This window comes from Choristoneura fumiferana, chromosome 3 (genome assembly GCF_025370935.1).
Source record: "Choristoneura fumiferana chromosome 3, NRCan_CFum_1, whole genome shotgun sequence".
Lineage (NCBI taxonomy): Eukaryota > Metazoa > Arthropoda > Insecta > Lepidoptera > Tortricidae > Choristoneura > Choristoneura fumiferana.
Genome location: NC_133474.1, coordinates 9,635,637 through 9,655,644, shown reverse-complemented (window position 1 = coordinate 9,655,644; position 20,008 = coordinate 9,635,637). Strand labels below are relative to the sequence as shown.

Genomic DNA, 20,008 nt, shown 5'->3' with positions numbered 1-20,008 from the left:
GCAGTTGAATTGAAACTCCGGGATTTTATTAAATTCTCGTGGGAATTCCCAAAAATTACATCTTGGTTTTAATTGACGTTAAATTAAAACAACCATGCCAAATATCATGACTCTAAACCCAGCGGTTGTTATTTCGAGATTTCATCCCTATCCCGTGGGAATATCTGGATAAAAAGTAGCCTATGTGTTATTCCAGATGCCCAGCTATCTAATAAGTATCAAATTTCATGACTCTAAGCCCAGCGGTTATTAGTTCGAGATTTTATCTCTATCACGTGAGAACATCGGGTATTCTGTGTTTTAATCCAGGTTATAAACAAACTTTTTGCCAAATTTCATCCAAATCCGTCCAGCAGTTTCAGCTTGAAGAAGTAAAAAACATACTCACAAACTTTCACATTTATAATATTAGTAGGATTCAACAAAATTTTAATAATGGCTTGGTATACCATCTGGCAATAATTCAAGATATAGATCTAAAAAAATATACAACATACAATAATTATCTCAAGTGATAATTAGTGAGTTTAATAGTGAGTTGTACGGTTACCATATTGGTTAAAACGAATTTTATAGGTATTTAATTAGTCGTAGCTATCTAATTAGTTAGCAAATAAAAGAACCCCATTCATATTCGCTTTAATGTGCATGCAGATTATACGAGTACATGTATAATTAACTAGGTAGGTACAGATATTTTAAGCCTCGTTAGTTAAAAACAATCGATGTTGATTGGAAATAACTATCAGAATAGGTGTTATAAGATTCAAATAAATAGTTTGTTACAAGTTTTCGTTAAGACTGACGCACGAAGTTCCGAAACTATGGTTACGCAAAGCGCGTTGTAAAACAGTCCACCGTCCACCAAACACCATTAATCAGTTCGTTTGTGTCTGTATTTCTGGAGAAAGGACATGAATGTCAAAGTATACAGAAATAGTCGGTCCGTGACGCGAGAACTGCGATTGGGTGTTGAGAGGCTTGTCGCTGCCGGAGGGTGTTTGTCGGAGTTTTCCACTGGCGATTTTACGACGGGGATATAAAACGCGGTGGCACAATGCGTCTGATCCGCCGACGCCGCGGCCAGACAACATGACGCCCGCGTGTTCCCGCTCCCGTTCGCGCATTGTCAATAACAGCGTCGTATTTCGGCCGAAATTTTCATTTGTTCCATAAGTATTAGTTAGTTTTTTCCCGCGTAAACCATTATGCTGTTTTACTGATTAGGTTTAGTGTATGTTTTTCTTTTTCAACTGTTTTTTTTTGTGGCAGTAAATGATTTCTTTCTTTCATTCTTTCTTTCTATGTCTGGCAGTCTGGGATTTTACTTAATTCCCATGGAATTGTCTAAACTTATGTTATAATAATCGTGGTCTTCATTCACACTACATGACAAACACCCGTTCAAAATTTCATGTCTTTAGGTACTTAGTCTTAGCGGTATATATTTTGGGATTTTGTATGGATTCCGTAATAAACTGTATGAAACCGGCCATCTTTCTACATATCAAATTTCAACCAAATCCGTCCAGCAGTTTTTGCGTGAGGTAGTAACAAACACTTATACACATGCACACGCAAGCACTCAAGCACACATAAAAGTTTTGTATTCTTATCGTTTATCTTCTTCATTAGTCTTGTTAATCTAATCATTTATTTAGTCTCAATTTTAGTTCATTTTATCATGTTGAAATTGAAGTTAAAAAAAAACAACTAAAATCAAGTTTTTCTTGCAATGCATACCTAAGCTGTTAATAGTAAAACTATGTAGTTAGTTATACTTAATTCTTGTACTCAATTTATATTGCAGACAATATAGAACAAGTGACAGTCTTGTCTCAGGTCGGTTGTTTGTTCCATATTTGAGGACACTTATCGTGCTCCTGTTTCTGGGCTGCCGGTTGAATTTTATTTATTCAATCTATATTTGGAGCAAATTGAGGAAACATGGAAACTACTGCTGCATCTATTTTTACAGATAAGGTAGTGAATGGGAGTAATATAGAAAGAAAGAAAGAAAGAAAGGAAATAATTTATAACAGCAGTGACGACACATTACACAGGTTAGGAAAAATAACAATAAGAAGTGTTGCCGCTATAAAAAGGTCCCGGCTCGCTCAGCATATCGCTGGTTGAAAACCAGCACTGGTCTTCCGCCGGGCCACAGAAGAGTGAAATTACGGAAAGTCACACAAAACAAATACAAAAATAGCTACGAGACTAAAATATTAGTTGGCTGTATAGCCCCCATTATCATATCTCCCCAGGTCAAGCAAGTTTCTTTAGTATTTTACTAATTCAATAAGGATTTCAATAAGTTCGTATTTGTGCATTTTGATAACATAATCAGAAACAGCATTCACCATTTATGTAAGGAGAAATAATAGAATTTTTAACGATGGATTGAAAGTGCACGTTTCTAGAATGTTTTTAAGGGTTTCAATTTAAACAAGTATGCTAAACTTATATTGACTCTACCTAACACAGCAAAGAAGGAGCAAGAGCTCTGTCAGTAGAAAAGAGTGCATTTGAAATTGGAACTAAAATTATACTTAAACAACAAGCAAACTGGAACCAGTTAGTCATCAACAACGGGAAATAAGTCCTTATACATAGAACATTTATTTCCAAAGTGCTTCTGTTGAATGATCTTGAGTGATGTCATGCGCAGGCGGCGCGGTTCGGGCCCACGAAGCCTCCTTTGCGAGAAGTTCCGCGTCTCGCGTGCCATGTGTAGTCGCCCGCCGATCATCTTATGTCCTCCTTTTTGTATAGTTTCCAACTAGAGCTCGCTAATTTATTATTTACACCATCGAGAACAATACTAGTTTCTTGGTAGGTTAAATACATCGGCCTACTAATAAACTGCAGCTGTGATTTCCCATAGGTTTCACTATGTCAACGTTTTGGAAGGTAAAACAATGCTGCGCTAAAACAATCATATTCTATCATACCGTTTGCTCGTTTGTCTGTTATTACATAAAAAAACCGGCCAAGAGCGTGTCGGACATGCCCAAGATAGGGTTCCGTAGCCATTACGAAAAAATCAAATAATATTTTTGTAAAGATTTTGTATTGTGTACGGAATCTTCCAAGTTTAGGTATATTTTATACCTTAGGCTTAATACAGCATCAGCAGGGGCAGACATTTGTATAAATAATACGAATGTTTGTTCTCGGGTTTTGGATATTTAAGTATGTATTTATCAATATAAGTATGTTTATCAGTTGCCTAGTATCCATAGTACAAGCTTTGCTTAGTTTGGCACTATGTCAATTGGTGTTAAGTATCCCATGATATTTATTTTACAAGCTTTTATTTAGATTCACCTGTCCCGTTGTCTGTCTGTCTGTAATCAAATCTTGCAAGTTGAATCCGAACAACTTTCAGTAGTTAGATTGACTTGAAATTTAGTATACTTATGTAAATTACGTGACAATACAATAATCTGGTAGTGACATCCTGGTAGTCCGGCCAGGATCGTCTCCGCAGGACGGAACTCTTCAACGGTTAATCGCATCGACTTAAAATTTGGTATGCAAGTGTAGTTTCGGTGACAACGCAAGTATAGTCAACAAAAAGTACAGTTAGCAAAAAAGCTTGTATTAAAAATGTATTTTTTATGTTTAGGTTATTGTTTATTTATTTAATAATTTGCAAGCAATCTTAGCCGTTATAATTTTCCTTATAAATTTGATATACTTACTACCATCCTGAATTTTATTAAAATTTTCCACCTTACAACTTATATTTTAGAGAGGGGGGGGGGCGCTCAATTTTTAATGAAAATTTGCACTATAATGTTGAGTATTTCGCAAACAGATTACTGAATCAAAAAACATTCTGGCAACCCCAAAATGGTTTTAAAATACCTATCCAACGATACCCCACACTATCAGAGTAAGTTGAGAAAAAATCACCCCCACTTTACGTCAATGGGTGGTACCCTAAAAGTTTTTTTGTAGTTTTTGTTATTTTACCACTTTGTCGGCGTGACTGATATGTATATTTATGCCAAATTACAGGTTTCAAGTTGTACTAACGGTATCTGAGCTTAACCGGGGACGGAGAGACAGACAGACAGATATACAGACAAATGGATAGACAAAGCCTTCGCTATAAGGGTTCCTAGTTGACTACGGAACCTTAACAACAGATTGAAAAATTAATTAAATGGGCCGTAAATCAGCAATAATCCATGTCTAGCTGCAAAATAAAGCTTGACCAATATCTTTTTATACTTAATTATTGAAATAAGGAATCAATGACTGACGAAATCGATGGGTTAGTCTTACGCATGGCGCCATATACAGCATACGTAAGGGATGAACTCAGATGCATAAAATATGAAAATGTGAATTAAATCCGATACTCGTCTTCCTGGATATAAATCATATATGTGTAGGAAATGCGTAGGTTGTCCGTTGATTTATATTAAACAGACTAGCAAATAACCTATAAACACATGATAGGTACTACAAAAAGTACTGACCCACTGTTACAACCACTACGAGTATGTGACTGTCTGGCATCAAAGAACTAAAAAGAGAATTGTGTGTAGTATCTGTATAATATCGGTCAGATCTTTCTATTGAAGCGACTTAAATAAAATTCACACAGTGGATGATCTGCTCTGATTACCAAGCCGTATTAAGACAAGGGGCTTTAATTACGGTACCGATGGCACGGAAAATTCGTCTCACTTTCTTAAACTTTGAAATATGAGCCTGTGGTGTATTTTTAATGATAGATCCTTGACTTCCTTTTTATTTTTGTTTATTTCTATTATATCATATCATTCCTATAATTATCATTCAATTTGAGGCACATATTTGGACAATATTTTCAAACTTCTATTATACGAAAACACATTGTTACCAGAAGCTATCAGAATTTGCAATTAACTTTCCATTTCACGGATTAAGATCATTGAATTCATATCATTAATTAATTACTTGAGCTTCACATAGGAACAAAATGAATTTTAAAATCATATCTTACATGGGCGAGGTAAATTTTCTGCACATAGTATGAAAAAGCTTGGACGTCAATAAATCGAAAGCATCGATCGTTTGGTTTGTCATTGTACTCGTACGTGCGCAAAGTAAATAATCCGCGGGTATTAATGTTATTGCTGAGGTGACAGAGCTTGCCTGTGGCGGCGCGGACACTAATAATACTAGTGACGAAGGTGACGCCCCGATTCCAGCGCTCGCGTTCACTCCAAACACCAAAATAAACATGACTCTCATACCCTCTCCATAGTCTATACCTACTCTAGCTGTCCATTTTTAGGGTTCCGGAGCCAAAATGGCAAAAACGGAACACTTACAGTTTCGCCCGCGTCTGTCTGTCCGTCCGTCCGCGGCTTTGCTCAGGGACTATCAATGCTAGAAAGCTGTAATTTTGCACGAATATGTATGTAAACTATGCCAACAAAATGGTACAATAAAAATTTCAAAAATATATTTTTTTAGTGTACCTCCCATAGACGTAAAGTGGGGGTGATTTTTTTTTTCTCATCCAAACTTGTAGTGTGGGGTATCGTTGGATAGGTATTTTAAAATCATTAGGGGGTTGCTCGAACGATTTTTCGATTCAGTGATGTGTTTGCAAAATATTCAACTTTAAAGTGCAAATTTTCATTAAAATCGAGCGTCCCCCCCCTCAAAAAAATTTAAACCGGTGGGTGGAAAATTATGAAAAAATTTAGAATGGTAGTAAGTTTATCAAACTTTCAAGGAAAACTATAACTAAAAGTTTGCTTGAGAATTATTAGTAGTTTAAGAGTAAATAGCAGCCTAAGGTATAAAATATACCTAAACTTGGAAGATTCCGTATAAAATACGAAATCCTTAGAAAAATATTACTTTTCTTTTTCGTAATGGCTACGGAACCCTATTTTGGGCGTGTCCGACACGCACTTGGCCGGTTTTTTTCACTATGTACGTAAGATCCCATAAATTTCAACTGCGACTTTATAGTACGCGGTTAGAACACAATATATTCGCTGTCTGCCATCCAAGATCGGATAAATACGTGCCTACCTTATGTTGACGGCCGAAATGTTTCCGTTAGGCAATTTGATATTGGAAAGGTTTTAAATGAAACAAAAGATTACGATGCTAAAGGTCAAGCGAAACATACCTACGCTTTCTAATTTTATTGACAGTCATAGTCCTTGGACTGGCTCTTTCCGCTTGTCGTTGTAACCTGAGACTCATAATTCATGCTAATAAAGATTTCTACGATATACATAATATGTAGTAACTTCTAGGCAAAAACTTTAGATTGTAGAATTTGGTTTATGCTAATGACAATTTCGGTGCTTTAAAAAAAGCTATTTAGTTATCATAGCCAGTTTTTGACTATTTAAGTTTCCAGTTTCTAGTAGAACTAGAGAAAGGTGCTACATAAGAAAGTAGCTCGAAATCTGTAATTAATAAAAATAATTAATTGTATCATTTAAATTTATTAGAGCGGTTGATTGATCGCGTTCTGACTTTTCTACGGATAAATAAAGAAAGTCGATATAAAATATATGGATGTTGAGCTTGATTTGAATCTTTATTTGGTACTTGCAGGTAATTTCTACGCGGCAGAGATCGTGTCAGCGTTGGAGTATCTTCATGCACGGAACATTGTGTACCGGGACCTGAAGCCGGAGAACCTCCTGCTGGCAAAGGATGGGCACCTGAAGATCACGGACTTCGGGTTCGCAAAGAAACTGACAGACCGCACGTGGACGCTGTGCGGGACCCCCGAGTACCTCGCTCCAGAGATCATACAAAGCAAAGGACACAATAAGGCGGTGGACTGGTGGGCATTAGGTGAGCTAAATTATAATTGTAGTTTTTATGTAGGTAGGTATAATAGCTATGTTCGAAATTGTGAAGAAAAGTTGTGTGTGTCGCGGTATAGATTACGCAGTACAATGGAAAGTTATTATCAGATGTCAAATAATATGGCGCCAAATTAATCACTTTAAAAATACAGAGACCACAGAAGATAGAAAGGATACTTAATAAATGACACCCCGTGGCGTTTCATTTCTTTTTATCGGTACCCATAGAAGTTTATGTAATAAAATCGGTTAAAAATTCGAAACCCAAATATTTAAATATTTTAATTTTCTAGGTTTTTACTGAATTAATGTTCTTGTATACATACATATAGTAATATCTCATTCAAATAAGAGCGAGATAGTGATCTCGATTTCTGGTCGCGTGACTTCTGCTTAAATGAAGTTAGCGGCGTATGGTCATTTCATTTGATAAATAAAAGGCAGTAGGTACGCATTTGTGCCGTTACTTTATGCCCAATTATAAAACTATCAAAGCACTCAAGGTGTCAATGGTGATCACGGTTTCGGTAGGTAATGAGATAACAGTGTTTACGGGTCAAGCTATTAATCGATTAAAAAGACTGATAATAAATGCCAAAGTTTAAAAATAATCAAATTCACATGTGTGTATTAAATAAAAATGTGTTTAACATAATGTGTAGCAACAAATAGGTACCAGGGGTTCCCGCACTTGGCTTCGCCTGTAACGCGGGAATCAATTAAAATTGTACAATATAATTAATTTCAGTAGTAGACGTCTTTCGGCTGACATGATGATGATTATGATGATTACATGATTAAAACTAAGTACTTCTTAAAACAAGAGAATCATAAGGTCACAGAAAGATAGAAATTTAACGAACTGCTTATGATCTTGTCTAAAATTACTTTTACTCCGTTTAATTTAAGATTTGAATTAACGGTCAAATTGTAACAAACGTTTCTCGGTATTTCGAACACAAATTGACTAAAAATATATACACGTACATTTATTAGCGGTATTTATTATATTTTTATTATAAGTTAACACAATTTTAAATAGTTTCGTTGTGTCATTTAAAAACGTATGCAAATTTTACCGTTAAGTTTCAAATGTTAAAATACCTAAATGGAGTATAGTGACACCGTAACTCATGGAATGCAGTAGTTTCAAAGGATTATTGTTGCTTCAGTTAAAATGCAGCGTTTTATTGTATATAATATTATTATTGATTGTATATAATATTATTAAATAATTATTATACCTAAATATAATTAGGTACTGTCAATATCAGAATTTTCGACGACAGGTAAATCTGGAAAAGTTTTATAAGTCGGAACCAACAAAAGGAATCAAACAGCAATGAGTAAAACTGGATCTTTGGGTCGATCGATCTATCTGATTAATCTGTCATCTCCCAGGATAACAGGATCAAAGGAATTTGGGCACAAATTTGTGCCTCTGGGAGAGGACAGGTTAATGTGGATTTAAGGGGCCATCCGAGGTTTTCATCGATTTTTGTCAAGTTTTGAATCGTATCTCCTACTTTTGCACTACCAATAGAATTATAAGTCAAACGGCTATCGGTTCTTCAATCTTTTATCTCCATTTTTGTCTACCGGATTTTGAAAAAAAATCATACTTAATTTTGTACGATTTTTTTAAACATTGTCTAAAAAACTCTTATTTCGTATCTCTATTGACGTTCAGGATCTAATATATACGAAATCTACATATTTGAGTTCGTCTTTGACGTTTCCACAAAATGTATGGACAGAAAACCAGTTTTTTGGCCTAAAATTGTTCAACTTTGATGCCAAATATCTCGAAAACAATGAACTTTGAAGTAAATATTGGGAATTCGAGGTAAATATTGCTTAAAGCCGTTGTTGTTATTATAATTAGCTACAAAAAACATTAGAAAACTAAGGAATTCAGATCGAAGGTCATTGGGGCATGTGGGATCCCCTTAAGTCTGAGAACTTTACCAGACTGACATGTGACATCGGACACACTTAATTGTAGGAAAATTATGTTAAGAAAGTGTCTTTAAAAAAGACTCGCTACACAAACAGCGGAGCCGGTTTTTTGTTTACATCTCTGGGTTTATAAATGCATCGTTAAAATGTTTTGTGTTTAAAAGGCGCCAGATTATGTAAATAGTATTTTTAATAAAAAGCTTTAGCATAATTAAGAAGCTCTTAACAAAAATGCAATAGTAAGATACATTTCCAAGGTCTTTGAAAACGATAAATGTGTCATGGTATAGGTATAGTTGCATTACAAGAATAAATTAGGCACTGGGGAAAAGCGATAATGTTTTAAAATATCACATTTTGTGCACGCTAGTTATTCAACTGTAGATAATATATGTAGACACACATATATATATATATATATATATATATATATATATTATTCGACTGGATGGCAAACGAGCAAGTGGGTTTCCTGATGGTAAGAGGTCACCACCGCCCATAAGCGTTGCCAACTAGAGGCCTAAGATGGGATACCTCAAGTGCCACTAATTTCACCGGCTGTCTTACTCTCCACGCCGAAACACAATAGTGCAAGCTGCTTCACGGCAGGATTACCTAATTACGCCGGTACGAGAGCTTTTGGTCTTCGACGGTGTTGATGGATTTAAAGATTAAGAAAAATGAGCCAAATGCTGCTTTACGTTTTTTGATCTCTGCTCGCTGTTAGGCGTCCGGCTCGATGCTTGTTTGGTACCAAGTCACTCGGCACGCCGTAGGTATAATTATTTCATTTACGAGTCTCCTCTGCCGTATGGTGACGGTTTAATGTGCTGTTTACATTACAATTATTTAGTGTTATAATATGTTATCCCTTTGGTCCCGACCAGGAAATGGCTGCCAACTCGCAATTTGGTTTAAATAATTTATTAGAACATGGCGGTATATTCCGTTTTGTCACTAATTTTAATTACAGGGAAAACAGAAATATTTTCAAAACGTATGCGGTAAACACATTTTCGACGAAATTCTGGAATATTCAGTTTACAATACGTGTTTCCCTAAGTGCTGGTAATGACAAACTTTATATTTTTAAACTTGACTTTATTAATGTGACCATGTTCCAGAGAAATGTTTACGAGGCGTTGTAATATGTTGTTATTTCTTATTTCAGGCGTGCTCATATACGAGATGCTAGTCGGGTACCCGCCATTCTACGACGAAAACCCCTTCGGTATATACGAGAAGATTCTGAACGGGCGGGTGGAGTGGCCGCGGCACCTCGACCCCATCGCTAAGGACGTCATCAAAAAATTGCTCGTCCAAGATCGAACTAAGAGACTTGGAAACATGAAGGTAATTTTTCATAATGATATGTTTAATTTATTAAAAATTATCATTACACTGTAATTATGCTGCGCTGCAGGTGTCAGAAAGGTATCACTAATATCTTTTGATGTAGCTTCCATGTTTGCCACGTTATCTTTGCTCTATAACTCATAAATAACTCTATGTTATCAAAGCGGTGTTTATTGACATTCACGCGTGCTAAAGCTTCGAGCAAAAGCAAAAGACCTAGCAACATAGTAGGTAAACACGATTTCAGGGTTCAATACTAAAGTGGAATAGCTAATACTGAACACACAACCGTGTTTACGTTAGGCAGAAAATATTCAGCCTTGCGCTTGACCTGTGCTTCGGTTGGCGTCTTTGTAGTAAAGATATTGCCGTCTAAGTAAAACAGTAGTGGGTACTAACTATTTTTGTTTTATACTTCGTGTCACAAGATTTCATGTGAGTTTTCTTCTAAAAAAATGTTTAATTTTGTGGTTTTGAATTTGGCTTCTCTCCAGCTGATTCCATATATAACTTCTAATCTTACACTTGACAATTTACATGAACGAGCTATTGATTTCAATGTCGATTCAGACTCATCTAATCTCGGTTAGGTTTACGTTGGTACTCCTGATAGGTATTTATAAAATTAACAAATTATTGATCACTGATTTTGTATATATTTGAGTCCTAAATAAAACCGTTAAATGAGGAAGTACTGTACAGGAATAGGGGTTCGAATGTAAGAACTAATATTTAAAGTTCAATATTAAACGCCTTTTAAAGAACTAGAACATTAAAATGCGAAAATATCAAATCAGCGTAAACACGGTCGGTATTAACACGAACTGATCCAATTCCAAAGAAAAACTTTCAAATAGCCATTTGCAACATTGATCTTTCTATTCCTATCCAGTGAAGTATGGCAGTTGGTAGGTACATTTTAATAGACTGCAGTTTCTAGTGGTTGTTTTCTCCGAGCTTTTTGCCGCGATCCGGTCGCGCGTCACTGCGACGTCGTCATGTCGCCGAGATGTTTAGAAAGCCATCCATCAGCTGTTCAGCGGCGACATCAAACGCTCGCCACCACCACTGACTTATGTCGCGACGCAAATACGCTGACGCGATGTTCCCACCCAACTAATCTAGATAAGTGAGCTAGGTACCGCACCGGCCAGGCGGCCGTCGTGACTTGCACAACCACACCGAATGACTTGAATCAACCACTCGGTGATTCCGCTTTGACGGGTTTACTGTCGAGACTAAAATATAGAAAACAGGTTCGGCTAACGTTATTGTCGGCGTTTGTACGTTTTACGCAACGCGAAAGTTCCGCTACATCAACAAAATTAATGACATGCAGATGTAGGTCACATTTGGGCAAAATTTTGTACATTAGCTAAATCGAGTAACTAAAATAATTCTCCTTATATGATTTTAGTAGTGTAAAAGCTCTACTACTCAGGCACATATCACAACTGATTAGCAGTGACATTATGAAAGTGACAGCGGTCGCTTTAATTGGATCTGGTGGATGATTGCGACTACTACTAGGTGTAAAGTGGCTCGGCTTCAAAGTTAGTAGAGAACATCCCAGCAGCAAGTGATATTGTAGCGGGACACCCTCTTGGCGTCGTCGTCGGCTACAGAGTATTAATAGATTGCGTCTCTAGTCTCTAATATATTCTTTGCTTCGAAGTCGACTATTCCACTCTTATTTACGACGCACAGAGTCTTGATAAACAATGATGCTCTAATTCCACCCGCTGCGACCAAGTTTTTTATTGCATGAATCGGTAATAGCGATCAATTTCTTCAAAATTCAAGATCAATACATCTGTCTTGATTTATCTATCAGTTGGCGAAGTAAGATATCGAAATATTCCCGAATTCAAAAGTGTTGATCGATGTTCATTGTTATGCTTGTTTTTATGTTTGTTTACGTTTGTTACAGTGTGGATCCGAAGACGTTAAAAGACACAGATGGTTCAAGAACATCGATTGGGCGGATGTGTTTATGAAGAAGATGCAGGTAATAATGTTAACGAAATACCATTTACTTGGTCTTTCTTATCCTTTTAAGAGAAAACTGCTATTAAAAACACCAAATAAAGAAAGAGCAGATGGTCAGTAACCCGCTATATTACGACACTACACCCTACTGTACACCCTCTTCTAAACTGAAGAGTTAATTTGGCAAAATCTTTCCTCAGTAGCGTATTTATGTCAAAACGTAGTATACTTTCAGCGCCATCTGTTAGTTTAGCAGGGTACTTGTAGTCGTTGACGAGAAGTCTGCACCTCCTTCCAAAGAAGCGTCATCATAAGCAGGGCTTGTTAACGTTACCAAATTCACATTATAAGTAACGTTACGTAACGGTAAAATCGTAAAAATTCCTTGTACAGGTATTAAATTATAACGTAAATTACCATTTTTTATTTTTTTTTCTTTATTTGTTTCTAATAACATTACATCTATCATTACAGTTACCCAATACGGTAGAGTAGCAAGCACCTTATATATTTAAAGTATATACCTAATTTACAATTATATATACCTACTTATTATTAATAACATAAAACAAATAAAGTTACTTTTGTGAATTCACTGAGCGAACAACAAAATACATCGATTTGAGCGGCGACCCGGTTGAGCGAATTATGGTAACGTTACTTGATAATGGTAAATTTTCTTAACATAATAGCTAATAGTAGGGCTTGTTAACGTTACCCAATTCACATTATTATAACGTTAAAAAAGTAACATTACTTCAATCGGTAATTTTTGTTTAAAGTTTTTCCGTGACGTGAGACTTGAAATGGACTCAAAGCGTCGGGATCTAAATTATAAAGTAATCCATAAAAAAAAGCAATTTTTAATTATTTTTTGATACGAATTACATACAAGCACATACATATCGTTGTTGAGTAGATTTAATCCGTTATAATGTAAAAGTGAGAAGTAATCTTTTAACGATACTTTTAAATTAACGTTAACTTTATGTGAACAGCTTATAACGTTAAATTTTTTATACCGGTAAAAATTGAAAAAGTAACGGTACATCGTTTAACGTTAATTACGATTTAACGTTAAATCTGTTTGACAGAGGTAACGTTACCAACTTTTTACCGGTATTTGAAGTCCTGGTCATAAGATTCAGGTACAAACTGGTCTCAATGAGGGCTATCGTTTTTTGTCTCACTAGATGGCGCACTGTTACGTGGGGTTTTTAAGTATGGCTTTCATAGTCTGTTATTACGGGCGTGAAAACAAAGTTTAGATTAAAATCATATTTAATAATACACCTTAACACCGTACCATAAAAATATCGAGCAAGCCACAGTGTTGCATAGTCCCCGTTTTGTTCGGAAAAAAGGGAGGACAAAGGTTACCGAAAGACAAAACTGTCTCAAAACACAGACATTCATTGCCCCGGAACGCATATTTGCCATAATTAATATCAGATATTGCAAAATATTCACAAAATTATTCTAATTTTAAATAATCCCGCAACCCGCGTAGCTCACCCAAAAACTATGAGATTTGACATTTCGGAGACCTCACGCTACACTGGCGCCTCTAGTGGCGAATTCATACGCGATAGCCCTCATTGAATGTAGTGTCTATCCCACCTTTCAAGGGTTGAATTTTTATACTATAATAACCAGGCCGGAGATTTTTTCGACAAATTAGTAAAGTTCGCATCAAAATCCGTTCAGCCGTTCTCACGTGACGTGATGTGCGGTGAAATAAACAACAAACAGATAAACAAACAAAAAATCGAAAAACTGTTGGAAAGTGTTCTGTTACCGATTATAAGTATCCCCAGCCAACTTTTTTTCGGCTATCTTTCATGTACTTACAGACTTTCGACGCTCTTCAGCTTTATTATATGTATAGATAGATATAAGATAGATGGACCGACATTAATTACCCATCAATAGTTTCAACTTTTTTTATTTCTTATACTTACATAACTTATTTTTATTTCCGCAGCCTCCAATAATGCCTACGGTGTCGTACGAGGGCGATACTTCGAACTTCGATGAGTACACCGAGACAGACTGGAAAGCAGCGCGAGCGCTCGATCCTGATGAGCTCAAACTCTTCGCCAACTTCTGATCGACTCCCACGCATACCAGCGGAATCAACCCAATAGATAACTTATAGTTCTAGCTATCATACCAATTTTAACATAGTTCCAATCGACACAGGAATGGTAGGAAATGCTTCCTGTTAGTATTTATAGTAAATTGTATGTTAGTTATTAGAGCTTACGAAAGTATTCACTGAATTATAAGTTTATTTATTTTTATTATTATTATTTATATTGTACGACTTTATAAAAGTTTGTATGTCCATTTCAATTTAGTACTCTGGCTTTCACAAGCTGTTGGGTTACTGGATTCTTCCCGAAGTGACCGGTAATAACGGCTTCTGGGCCGTATAATAAAATATTATTCTTTGTTTGCATCATGAATTGATTAGAAAATTAGTTAAAAAAATTATATCTAACTCATGTAAACTTGGGATCACACAACAATTATTGTGATCTCTAGGGAATAACCAAAGTGCATTTACAAATAATATTAACCACCGTATCCAGAGATACTTATTGACAGTTAAATAGTGTACCTACTAATAATGAGTAAAAAAACAAGTGCAGTGTCACTTTTTTTGTTTTTCAATACTTATGAGACGGTGAAAAATACAATAACTAAACAAAATTGGTTCACTTGATGGTTTTTAACAAAGGTTTGGTACCAACAGGTACCAACGGCCAAATTAACTTATTTTTGTACATCTTTCATAATTGTAAAATTAAATAAAAATCAGATGCATATTTTTTGGTTGCTTATACGAAAGGGTGTCAACAGGGGCACATTTAATCTCATATATATGTTGTATTGCAAGTTTCTCACTTCGTAAATGAAGAAAACCAGTGCACATAATAGGGATGACGACTGGGTTAAAAATATATCATTCTATTTAGTCCGACAGTTAGATTATAGAAAAATATGGGACATGTATTTTTTGGTCTATTAAATTATTAAAAATCAACAAAGGTAGATCATCAAACTTTCGGAGTGGGGGCTTCTGTGACGTCACTATTAGATAAAAATCGTACCATATAGTGACTTCACTCGAAACTTCTAAGAACTGTATCCTCGTAATTTTTTTTTGACAAACAAAATAAAAAATACGTGTACAATATTTTTTATTGTCCGTTATGTAAGTATTCATCATTTATTAATTGTTTATGTTTGAGCTCGTAGAAAAAGTAATGTACATATAATCAGCCTTTGAAACACTCATGCGTATCTATTATGACATTCGACTTCGCCTCATGTCATAAACTCGCACTCATGACTCAATGGCCCTTATTATACCAATAATAGCAATAATGCATATATTAAATAACTATTAATTATCTAACTGACGGACTAAACAGTTTTTTAGTCGTCTAGCCTATTATAACTCGATTTAGATTTTGACTTAGCAGCGAATTACAGCGGCAATTTTGTACTAATCTACCATATTTCCAATATAACAGATTGAAAGGTTAAAAACATATAATTATTGTGTAGCAAAGCTATTAATATCCATTCGTAAAAGCTTACTTTTACATTTGCAGATGACAATCCAGAGTTATTTTTAGTTTTACATTTTGTAAATTCTTAAATTAGATTAAGTAATTTTTAAGGCACTAATATACAAATAATGTAATTATGTAATAAATAATCTTAACACAATTTTAAAGGCATGTCAGCAATGGCTTTTATTTAATAAGTGCTTGTAATTAATCGTTTTTAGAGCACTGAATCAAAAGACTAATTTATATAATAAAATAAGTCTTTCTAAATATTGTACTGTAAAAAAATATAAAACCTATTTTTCTAAACTTTCAATCCTTTCCTAATATTGTTGAAATGATTAATTTATCAGTAAGTATGTAGATTTCTTATTATACCGTGCGAAATGTGCATCGTGTGGGTAGGCAATATGTAATATTTAAGTATGGCACTTATTTTCAATCTATTTTACTTAGTTTATTTCATTGTTATAGTTGCTATTTTGTATTTATTGCAGATTTGTTTTGTAGCACCTTAAGTATATTTTCATTTTATTATTTATCCTTAATGAGTCGATAGGACTTTAGCCAATAGGTTCCCAATTTGATAATAACTACGATTCTATTAGTTTAAAGGTACCAAAGGAAAATCCGCGAAAATAATTCCAATGCTACTTTCGTGCAACTACTCTAGGTTTAGTGTAGGTGTTACTTATTTTATGGTTCAAGGTAGGACATTCTAACGTCGACTAGCTCCGACGAGGCTTTGACGTCCAATGTTTGTGATTTAAGCTTAATTAGGCCTTATATTAGTAATTTAGAAACAGTGTAGTCAAAGAGTAGGTAGAAGAACACAGAAATAAAGATTTAACAACCGGCCTACGGTACAATTTAACATCATTAAAGTGTAGGATATATGATATCTACCTTTTTGTTTAGTCCATTAAATACAAAAGGGACAAAAAGTGTGCATAAACATGTGACCATGGCTGTGCGCTATAGTAAGTTACGCCGATGTGGGCATAATTGCCTGAGATTGTTTCCTTGTTTATTTGTTTACCGGTCTACATTTTTGTCCGTGAGAGGTCGCACACGCATCGCGGGGCCTGCTTGTACTAATGGATTTTGATCGAAACAAAGTTGTATCAATCTTTGTCTCTGTTAGCATTTACTCTGTGGCGTAGAGTAAGTATTTATTTAATTCATATTTTTTGTGTGGCATTGCACCGTTTTTGTGATATAAATCTTAATTTTTCCACGTTTAGGCGTTGTTAATTTATTCACTCAGATTATTTATAAAATTAAAAAGTTAGCATGATTTCGGTTAACAAATAATAAAGTTAAATGTTGTGAAGATTTATTGTGCGTGAGATTCGCATCATGTTGGTCTTCCTGGTATTATTTAATTATCTTACCTGTAAATAAGTATAAATACAGGCCATATTTGATTCTCTGTGATTTCATTTAGTCATAACATTAAGATATTTAAAATTAATTGTTGTATTATTTCAGTCAATGATCAAGATCACAGAGGAAACATAAATTGACACTTTTCGCAGTGCTTTTCGCCTTTATTTTAATTTAAAGCTGTCAACAATGTAATATTAAAACAACAGGGTTGTAAGTTATTAAATAAAAAATAACCATGTAAAATTAAAGAAAATAAAAATGTGTTGTAATTCGACGCTAACTTTTATTTCAATAAGTTTTGAAAGCCTTAGATATAGCCTCTCAAGCAGAGGGTCGTGCGTTTGAGCCCGTACTTGTGAGTTGGAAAAAAAAGTTTATTCTTCTTTAAATATGATATGACGATATGAGTAATGAATGTTCTTTCATGAATTCAGAATAAATAAACATTAGACACGTAGCATGCAGCGAAACAGACTGTGAAATCGTTAAATTTGATTTACGCTTTCTAATGTAAACTTTATATTTTAGAACTCTTTGCACTGACGCACTCGCAAAAAGGGGCTTGACCGGGAGAATGTGGAAGATTGTAGCCCACTTGTTATGATGAACGAGAACGAGTATTAAGACTGCTTACGCAAAATGATTACCATCGGTTTATTTGTACAGTCACTTGCATTAATATCTATTACAGCTGAGCATCATAAACTGGAGTTACTTTGAATCACGGTGTGACTTTGAGAAAATCTTCATTTTACTTTTAAACACGAATATTAAATGTCATCATCATCATCATCATGTCAGCCGAAAGACGTCCACTGCTGGACATAGGCCTCTCCCAAGACTCTCCACTCAGACCGGTCTTGCGGTCTTGTGTTATATTAAATGTATTCAATCAATTTACGGTATTCAAACTTATACACCCCTCTTTTTGCGTCGGGGGTTAAAAATAACATAAAATACAATAAAAAACATAAATATCAGTGGCGTAGCGTCAGATATTTTCGTGGTAAAGCCGAAGCCAAGATCGCATACATCTTTCATAAATGATGTATGTCCTGTAGTCGTATTTGGGCAAGCCGGTGGGAATAGGGTTCTATGGATGCTTCGCTACTGATAAATATAGACATAAACTTAAAACTAACAAATCCAAACATTTTTGACGACAATTAAAATAGTTTAGTACATGTTAAATTACAGAATTGATGTCCCATTTAGGTACTTTTTCCTAAGTTAATGCCTAACTGTCGTAACCCGAGTAGCCGCAAAAAAAACCCCCGCCCCGTGCGACGACCTGGAACCAAACGTCCCCATTACGCCCGCAGCGTTGCCCCTCTGAATGGCTATGGAGACCTGCTGAACAAGCCATGACCCCGAACGAGGATCACATCCACGATCCCTCAAACGACGACCCAACTCACTAAAAAGCTCCCGCGCTTCGAAGCCCCACGGCCCAGCCGTCTCAACCGCAACCGCTACGAGACTATACTATTTAATACGAGAGCGAGAGGGACCGTACGACACGAACATCGAGTTTCGAGTTTCGTAGTAGCCCTGCCGGAACGAAATAAGCCGACTCCAGCTCAGAATACTTAGAATGCTTATGCAGTGCAGCAGACTCAGCCGCCGAGCCCGCCAACCTCGAGGCCAACACGAATATCTGTGTTTCCGAACGTATCTTTGTTTTTTGTTTTTATGGTTGGTAAGACCGATAGTTTACTCTCATCATTTACTATGACGCAGTGAATAAGTGTGGTTGGCAACAGAACAAATCAAATGTGAAATGCTTTTTACTATTTTCAATTATTGAACTTCTAAATTAACAAAGTGGGTATTGCGGTGAAACGTTTGCAATGAATATTATCAGACCAAAAGTTTATTTAGGTATAGCTTTGTATTATATTAAATATCACAACTTCAAATTATTGTTGTTGGGGTGTCTTTGATCAGCTGCCTGGGATGACATTGACCGTTGGTCAAAGCAACCCCATGAGTTATCGTTTCTCTAGTTTCACAATATTTTCCGCAATTATATTTGTTGAGTGGATAATTAAAAAAAAAAAGTTGATTATTCTTTAATCTGTCATCTCCCAGGATAACAGGATCAAAGGAATTTGGGCACAAATTTGTGCCTTTGGGAGAGGACAGGTTAATGGGAAATTTTATTCTAGATCAAAGTAACCCCAAAACAACAAAAGCGCTTCTATCTTTTGACCCTGTTCACCATTTTTTTTCATTTCTTTGGAACAAATGCTGCTGTATTTAGGGGTTACAATTGATTGCCGTTAAAACAATAGGGTACCAAAGTAACCCCACAGACGGTTTAACTTTGTTCACCGTACTATTTATTTTTCTTCGTTTTTTTACAGTTAGAATATCGATTTTGGAAGAAAGAATTAAAAAAGTTGATGTTTATATTTTTTTATTTTTTGAACGCCTAATAGTAAGATAAAAACGTTCCAATTATTAAATTGATCCATGTAACTCCAGTTTACGACATGCGAAAATAAAAATACAATCACAAAAAGAGCATCTGTGTGTTTTAGCTTTATGTATTTGACTGTGCGTCGCGTGCGCGAGCGATGCGTGTGGACGTCAAGGCAAGCAATGGCAACGTCGCAACTATTGCATCTGTACACGAAATTCTTTACACAAACATACGTAAAATTTATAAAAAAAACTTTTTTTTTTTTTTATTGTACCTTCAACAATAAGTATAGTCATACAATATGTTATTTTACATGAGCAGCTTGAGACTAAACAATCTTATTAATTATTAGAAGGACACCGCATGCACAAAATAACAGTGGTATTTAACTTAAAACTAATAAATGTTGTATGCTCCTAAACTGAAAGCTAAACTAAGCTAATAACTAAAAATAAATGAAGTTT

At 35.3% G+C, this 20,008-nt stretch overlaps 1 protein-coding gene across 1 annotated transcript in view; it reads left to right on the top strand.

The window, feature by feature from the left end:
• Pka-C3 (Protein kinase, cAMP-dependent, catalytic subunit 3) overlaps positions 1-17,393 on the top strand; it is a 62,832-nt gene extending 45,439 nt beyond the window's left edge. Inside the window, exons 4-7 of the mRNA XM_074085478.1 lie at positions 6,586-6,831; positions 9,976-10,157; positions 12,091-12,168; positions 14,134-17,393. Coding sequence (XP_073941579.1) covers positions 6,586-6,831; positions 9,976-10,157; positions 12,091-12,168; positions 14,134-14,259 — 632 coding nt within the window. The 3' untranslated portion in view covers positions 14,260-17,393. The remainder of the gene's footprint in view (positions 1-6,585; positions 6,832-9,975; positions 10,158-12,090; positions 12,169-14,133) is intronic.
• The last annotated feature ends 2,615 nt before the right edge of the window (positions 17,394-20,008 follow it).